Source organism: Micromys minutus, assembly GCF_963924665.1.
Source record: "Micromys minutus genome assembly, chromosome: 26".
Classification (NCBI taxonomy): Eukaryota; Metazoa; Chordata; class Mammalia; order Rodentia; family Muridae; genus Micromys; species Micromys minutus.
In genome coordinates this window covers 42,580,793-42,589,209 of record NC_137961.1, presented here as the reverse complement: position 1 = coordinate 42,589,209, position 8,417 = coordinate 42,580,793, and the positions used below count along the sequence as shown (strand labels likewise).

The window sequence follows — 8,417 nt, the reverse complement described above, 5'->3', positions numbered from 1 at the left end:
ACTGGGTGATGCCCTGGGATCAGAGTCTGACCTCGAGCAGATGGAAGGTAATTGGGACCTCTAATTGGAACATGTAGTAAGGTTGAGAACCACCAGGGCAGCTGGGTAACAGGCAGCTAGGAGGGCTGTTGAGGCTGATACCATCCACCTCTCCAGAACTCCCAAAGACAGGGCCACTTCACCAGCTTGGGTTGCATCTTTTATTTTCTATCATAGCCTCTGAGCATCACTGTTTTCCAACTTGAAGTTTCATGGCTTGAGTTCACCTCTGGGCTCAGCATTTGCCATCTTTCATGATCTGAATATCCTTTCTGGTTTTCCTAGTATCAAAGAAAATAAGAATGAGGCCATTAACTGTAGGGACAAGGGGTGACTTTTAAAGTGCCCAGGGGCTAGAGAGGTGGCTTAGGGTTTAAGAGCACTGACTGCTCTTCCAGAGGTCCTGAGTTCAATTCCTAGCAACCACATGGTGGCTCACAACCCTCTGTAATGGTATCAGATGCCCTCTTCTGGTGTGTCTGAAGACAGTGTATTCACATACATAAAATTTAAAAACAAAACAAAAAACTGCCCAGTTCAACTAGACTTCCTGCTGAGTCCCCCCTTGAAATGTCTAGACGTAAAGCAGATTCAGGGATCTGATAGTACACCCCATAAACTGACCCTTTACATATACTCTGAGAACTTGCAAATTTCTGGGATTCCAGCTACCCCCACTTAACTGATGGCTGCCAAACTTCTGTTCTGTCTGTTCTTGTACCTATAGCATGATCCCATCAAGATATACTGGGGACCAACTGTCCACAAACATCCCTGGGTCTCAAGGCTGCCTTATTGTCCCCATCTTAGCAAGTGATACATACCACTAGCCACAAGTGCCATGTACTAGGCCTGGAACAGCAGGGCTAGGATCCCCTACTCAGACTGAGCAAAGCATTCTAACTTCAAGGCTCAAGACCTATGCAACTTAACCAGGCTCTGTTTAAAAACAGGTGCATATATGGATAGCCACACATGTAGATCCTGTGTTCAATCCCTAGTACTGAAATTGTCCTGAAAGATCCTATCCAGAGGGAAAAAGGTATGTGAGAATTACTCTGTCATCTGAGAACATTTGTTATACATACGCTGCCTGGGAAGAGGCTGCCCTTCTGAAGCCCCCCTGCACTCCAGCCCCTAGCCATCTCAGTCCAGCTTGGCGATGCTCAGTGTAGCAGCAGCTGCAGGGCAGCAGCACCAGAGCAGCCGAGGCAGTGGTATCAAGGGCGTTTCCCCTCCCTGCTTGTGCCCTTTCACCTTTGCTGGAACCCTCCTGCCAGCTGGGACCAGAGATCTCTGGTACATAGACAGGCAATAGGAAGGAAGGGGGTAAGGGCAGGTGCTCTCCCCCCTCCACTCACCCTTCACAGCCACACACCCCCCCACTTCACAGCCAAGCATAGACTGAGTCTATCAGTTCCACCCCCAGATAGCTCCTAACCACCAACTCTGGTATCTGTTTCAGAGCCAGGACCCTATCTTCATAATTTCTTCCAATGTGGATTTCCACATCTGCCTAGACAGCTTTGAACTGGCCAAAGATTTCTTCCTTATCTTACCAGGCTCTCAGCTGGTGGACAACTTTACTGGTCGGGAAACAGATCAAGCAGGTGATCTAGTTAATGGATCAAGGCTGTGGTCTAGCTCCTGTCATCCCCTGTACTCATTTCACACTCTACTACATCCAGCTTCTTGGTTTCCCTGGCTTTTCCTAGCTGCTTCTGCATATGTTACAAGGTGACTTGGGCTTTACCTCCTCCAGTCTTCCCTGGTCCCGCTCCATTTCTGTTCCTCTGTGCTCAGGGTCTTGAGCTATGCTGCCATCGGCTGACTGTTGGCATGGCCTCCCTCTCTTAGCCTGACTCCAAGAGACTAGAGAGGCTCTCAGGGACTAACCATTGTAAGTGCTCAATAAATAATAGTTAGAGGAATGAAAGATCAGATGAGATCATCTAGTGAGTCAGGAACAAGAAAAATAACTCGCGTTTCTGCCCTTTCCCCTGGCTCCTATCAGTTCCTGGCTTTTGACCTGGTACCCCTGTGCTTGCTTTGAGATACATTTATGTGGTTCCAATAGACAAATCTCTAAGGACTCTTTTCTGGCCATGTCAGTGTGTGAAGGAAGCCCTGCTCCTTTCAGATGTGCATTCACCAGAGAGGGGGCCATCCAAATGTTGGATGGGAAGGAACTTACATCCGGGTCACACAGAGGTGGCATTCATTTTCATATGTGAGTCCATCTGTGCCACAGATCAGGTTAGGTGTCCGGGGACAGTTTGGAAACTCGGCCATGTGCTCGCAGATGGGCTGTGGAAAACAGAAGTAGGGAATTTAGAGATAGAAGTCATGGCCCCAGGGGCTCTGCTTAGAACATGAAACCAGCTACTTAGGACTCCATGGTGTGTTTGCTTGTATGTGTTCATATGGCTGGACGTATATATATAAGTTGGAGCCTATGTCTGTTGAGCCTGTGTTTGTGTGTTTATGTGTATGTGTGTGAGGTGGAGGTATAAGAAGCTTATGCCCCAGAGCTCCCTGGTTCACATACTTCTCAGTGGATGTAACTAGAAGCTCTGCTCCTGGTCCAGTTATGAACCCAGTAAACAGCCATCCATCATTCCTAGGAAATGTCTCACTTCCTAGAAGCTCCTGAAATTACCAATGCCAATATGATCTTTTTTTGTGTATGTGTTGGGAGTGGGAACATATGTGCATCTACATGTGCATGTATGCAGAGGCCATTGAATATTGGGTATTGTTCCTTAGGAACCATTCACATTGTTTTTTAGGACAGGTTCTCTCATGGTCTGGAACTTACCAAAGAGGCTAGGTCAGGTGTCCAGCAAGCCCCAGAGATGTTCCTATTTGTCTTAGAATTTTACTGCTGTGAACAGACACCATGACCAAGGCAACTCTTATAAGAACAACATTTAATTGGGACTGGCTTATAGGTTCAGAGGTTCAGTCCAGTATCATTAAGGCATCCAGGCAGACGTGGTTAGGAGGAGCTGAGAGTTCTACATCTTTATCTGAAGGCTGCTAGGAGAGCACTGACTTCTGGCAGCTAGGAGGAGGGTTTTAAGTTTAAAGCCCAAAGTAGTAGTGACACACCTACTCCAACAAGACCACACTTCCAAGTGGTGCCACTCCCTGGGCTAGGCATATTTAAACCACCACATTACCTCTGCTTCACAAGCACCAGGGTTGTACGGATGATAGAGGTCAAACTCAGGTCTTCACATTTTCAAGGGAAGCAGTTACTGACTGAGCTCTCCCAGCCCCCAACATGGTCTTTCAGGTCTTTGTGGGAAGGCTGGAGAAATGGTGCAGGGCTTACAGCTTAATTAGTCTCCAACTGAAAGGTTCTTGGGCCTAACTGACTCAAGATTGGGACTGAAGCCTGGAGAAGGAAAGGGTAAGGAGGGTGGTGTGGGGCAGTGGAAACGCGTGCTCTAGTGCTCAGCATGGCGGTGCAGAGCTGTGAGCCCAGCAGTTGGGAGGTGGAAGGAGAGAATCACAGGTCAATCTTATCAACTAGGTGAAAATCAGCCTCTGCCACATGAGGCCCTGTTTCAAAAAAACAAAACAACCGCACCCCAGAGACCCCAAATTAGCCACTGAGGCTTTGTAAACTTGGGTGAACTATTGCAGCTTCTTCCTCAGTGAAAATGAATCCACTGAAGTCAGCATATACAGTATCTGATTCTTTGGAACCAATTGAGGCTGGATTTGGATGGACTAAGGAATAGGGAAGACCCCGAGGCTGCTGCATGGACCTGGTCCCTGGGGGCGTAAGACCCAAGGTGGAATTTGACAGGGCAGCTTGGCGTTTGCCCACTTAGAGTAAAGGGATGAAGGAGATGTGCTTAGTAAAGGCCAACATCTACAGGGCCTTCAGTGTGTTGGGGTATGAACTCTGTGGCCTATCCTGTGCTACACAGAGCACAGCAAGTGATGTGTGCTGCTGTGCTGGGTGAGGGGACCAACTGGAGAAAAGGACTTTGAAGAACAGGATTGAGGCAGATCCTGAGGGCTGAGAACCAGGCTGGAGGAGGTATTCTGAGGAAAATGCAAGATGAAATGCACCTTGGCTACCTTGGGACAATGAAGGTGTCAGCAAATGGGTGGATGTCCTAGAGGGGCTGCGAACACACCTGCAGAGCGATGGCCTTACCATTCTGGAGAAAGCAAACACTGACACCGCTGACACCGGCAGTTCTGGAGGACAAAAAGAACAAAGCAAGGTGCTGTGACACTGGTGGCCAGTCCTGGGGACCCTTCCTGCTCTGGGGCTCTGTCAATGTTCTCAAGGAAAGGCAGAGAGACACAGATGGCAGGGCTGCCAGAAAGCTGACATCGGGCTGGGTTACACGAATAAAGACAGAATGTCTGGATTTGGGGGTGACCACCGACCTGCTTCTAGTCAGATCCCAGTGGGAATTTTGTGCCCCGACAAATAATAATAATATTTTAAAAATCAGCAGTGAGCTGTATGTGTCTTTTGGTCTCTCCACACCTCTCGCCACCCGAACAGAAGGAAGAGTGTAGGTATAAGTGTTGTATCTGCTACCCAGGGTCTAGAACAGGCCTAAGGTACCAGCCCCAGCTGCTGGGAAGGCTAGCTGTTCACATCAGTCCCTTCCTGGGAACTAAGCTTGGGGAATGGAGCTGCCTCAGTCCATCTTGCCTCCCACACCACAGATATCCCTAACAACAGGGTAGCTGCAAGACCCAGACTTTGTGTGTCTGGAACACGCTGAGATGCCAATGCTTTCTGCAGGGTCACCTGACACATGGTTACCCTCAGCCAAGTCCCTCACGCTGGGTAGGTAGTTCTTCCACACTTCCCAGTGATGCATGCAGACTCAGGTCCGTCTGTTGCAGCAGCTGACTGGCCTAGGAAAGTCCCAGAGAGGGCTGGAGAGATGGCTCAGCGGTTAAGAGCACTGACTGCTCTTCCAGAGGTCCTGAGTTCAATTCCCAGCAACCTCATGGTGGCTACCACCATCTGTAATGGGATCTGGTGCCCTCTCCTGGTGCATATGAAGATAGCAAGTATTATTCACATATATGAAATAAATCTTTAGAAGAAGAAGAGGAAGAAAAAGAAGATAAGGCAGAGCTAGGACTTACACAAAGGCTCACCATACCAAATCCAACTCCCTATGTGCAGTTATTATCCGGATTGCTTGGCTGAGCCTCTCACAGGATGTGAGCAAAGCTGTGTGACCATGGGCAAGGTAGGCAGGCGAGAGCATGAGCTGTGTCTGAGGCCCAGGGGGAGGAGGCCCTGACGGTAGGAGAAGGGATGGACTCTTCCAGATGCCTCTGTAGGGCTGCCCAGAGCCTGATGGAGAGATGAACTCTTTCCACCAGGCAGTGCATGAGGCTGCAGGGAGGTGGACCACGTTTCCAGATGGAGCAGAGCTGTGTGGTTGTAAAAGGAGCTGCCTCCAACATTAGAGTTTCACATTTACTGCTAGCTCAGTTGATTTGACCTTTTCTTGCAGATTTTCCAGGCAGAGAGAAAAAAGGAACTAAGACTGTCACCTCTAGTATGCTCCGTCATCTTGGCAATGGGAGATCAAAATGTAACTCTGACCTTGTCACCACACTGCTAAACATTTCTGTCATTACTAAAAATGACCTGAATGTCCAGAACAGACAAAGTGTGAACTTATAATCAGTGGAGGCAGATCATGAGGATTGCCACAAGTTCGAGGCCGGCCTGGATCCACGCATGGACTGAGTTCCAAATCAGCCAGGGCTACAGAGTAGGACCCTGTCTCAAAACAACATGCAAATAAACAGCAAGAAAGCAACCAGTAGCTGTGCTGTATGTGTTAATTATTTTTCATTGCTGAGACAAAACCTCATGAGCAAAAGCAGTTTCTAAAAGAAGGAATGTATTCTCTTTTGGTTCCAGTGGGATAAGAGTCCGACATGGAAAGGAAGGAAACGGGAGCAAGTGGTAGCATAGCAGCGGGAACAGAAGCTGAATGCTCACATTTCCAACTCCTACACAAAGACTGGAAACACAAAAAGCTCAGCCGCAGTGCTGTACTGCTTTCACCAAGCTCCACCTCACACTAACTGGGGAGCCACCGTTCTCATTCAAACCACCATGGTGAGAACACCTATAGTCCCAGTAGTCAGGCTGAGGCAGGAAGAGGCAGAAGGACCAGAAGTCCCAGGTGAGACCCACCTACATAGCAGAACAAAAGCGACAGACATTTAAAGGGCAGATGGCCCCTTCTCTGGCTCCCTCTGGACCAGCATTCCAGTCACATGTTCAGGGCCTGTGTGAACTGACTCCTGGCCTTGCTATCTAATATAATCTTCAATGTCCCTAGGACCCAAGGGTCTCTCACTGCTCATTGCCCTGAAGCAGCGGTGAGGCTTCTCTGACTCATGCAGATCTGCTGCCCGAGATGCCCCACCCCCAGTCTTCTACGAGGTCGCAGCGTCCTCCCAAGGCTCAGAAGCTTTCCCCATGTCCCCCACAGTTCCTTGAGAAGACCTGGATTTGAGCTTTGTCAAGCAAAGCCAAGTGTTATCCCACTCATTGGGTCACCCCTGCCTCCCTATGAACCCAAGTTTCTTGGGGCTCCCTGTGGCACATCATCAGCACCTCACCCAGTGAATATTTAGGAGCTGAGAGCTGAAGTATGTTGCAGAAGATCATAGAACCTTACATGGTCAGAATTTCTTCCTAGGTTGTGAAAAATTATATTTAACCCCAGGCACCCCTTGATGTGACCCAAGTGCACCCTTCTACATTCAACCAAGGCTGAATCTGAAATGTGTGCAGGGACTTTCAAGGGAGGCTGCTTGATGTGCCTACCTGAGAGGAGTTGTGTGGGAAACAGGGAACAGGCGTGAGGGAGGCAGAGACCGCAGGCCCCTCCTTCATCACACAGCTCCTGCTGTGACTGGCATGGAGTCAGTGGCCCTGAGGTCCTGCTGCACATTGCCTCATACCGTGACTCTCATTGAGTTTGTCCCAATAGCCTTTGCTTCCCTGTTCTGTTAATTCTCAACATACAAGCTAGAATATTCTTTAAAGGGTTAACTCTACTCCAAACCTGACACTGGCTCCACTTCACTCTGAGGAAAAGGTTCTCATGTTGACTCCCAAGACTGCCTAACAGCTCTCATCTGCCTCTTCGCTCCCCTCCCCCTCCCCTCCTGTTTTCTCACTGTGTACCAGGCAGGCCCTCAAACACGAACATGCTTCTACCTCAGGGCCCTTGCATTGGCTGGTTCCTCCAGCAGAACATTCTTGTCCAAAATACCTTTACCCCTTCCCTTCTTCAAGCTCTCCTCAAACTTGGATCTTTCTAAGATACCTCCCTTGATTTAGCAGTACAGCTCCCTCCCAATCTGTATCTCCAAGCTCCATGTTTTTCTTAGCCTTTGTCATATTCTTGTATTATATTCATTTTCTACCCCCCCTGCCCACACACACCAAGTTTAAGATCTGTTTGGGATGGTGTTTTTGTATCTGACAGCAGCTGAGATGCTCCAGGCCTTGAGGAAGTCCTCTGTATATGTGTCTAACCATACAAGGGTCCCCCACTATATGCTTAAGTGGTTGTCTTGGGTCCCATACTACACCTTGTCAAAACAGAACAGGATCCTGAGGGCCTGGGACAAGTCTCTCTTAACACTCACTACCCACAGTCAACCCAGGGCCTGACCTCTTCAGCCTCTAGTCCATAATCGCTCAGTGCAGCTTCAAACGAAAACAGCATCCTACTTCACAGTTCCAAGGGATGAGGACTCTGCAGTTCTGGTCCAGAGTCAGGACTGAACCCATCTCTTTTCTCCCAGTGTTTTGCCTACTATAGTAGGATGAATGCAGAAGGAAGAGCTATGCAGAAAGCCCAGGGCTCACAGGAAGCTCCAGGCTTTGCCTCTGCACCCACACCCAAGCTCACCCACTAAGATCAAGCTTCAGAGAGAACAAGTTCTGCCCACTCACCCCTGTCCATGGCAAGGAGGGAAACCAAGGTCAGGGTGACCAACCACAGATGCATAGCCATGCTGCTGTGAACTATGTGACCACAGCCAGCTGTGAGCTGGGTGAGAGTGAGGTTGGGAGCTATTTATTGTGCTGATCTCCACCCTTATTTATCTGTGACCAGTTGGCAGCCTCGGTGTCACCCCAAGTTAATCTCTTCATCCTGATACCTGGGAAGGGCTTGCTCAAGGCTTGAGTCTAACTTTATGGAGATGATGCTGGACCCTGGGCTCAGGGACAGAGCTTAGGGCTAGCAGGTGTCCAGAGTGAGCAAAGGGTTGGACAGCTTGCAGAGCTGACTCGTGTGTCAACTACAGCAAGAAGTGGGAGGGGCGAAGCAGAGAAACGCAAAACA

At 49.1% G+C, this 8,417-nt stretch overlaps 1 protein-coding gene across 1 annotated transcript; it reads right to left on the bottom strand.

Moving 5' to 3' along the window:
• Positions 1–274: 274 nt before the first annotated feature.
• SPINK4 (serine peptidase inhibitor Kazal type 4) lies at positions 275–8,084 on the bottom strand (the record flags this gene model as incomplete). The annotated part of the gene is made up of 4 exons (XM_080938650.1): positions 275–320; positions 2,234–2,346; positions 4,214–4,257; positions 8,024–8,084. 4 exons carry the CDS (start codon positions 8,082–8,084, stop codon positions 275–277), a joined length of 264 nt encoding a protein of 87 aa, XP_080794776.1.
• Between the last annotated feature and the right edge of the window lie 333 nt (positions 8,085–8,417).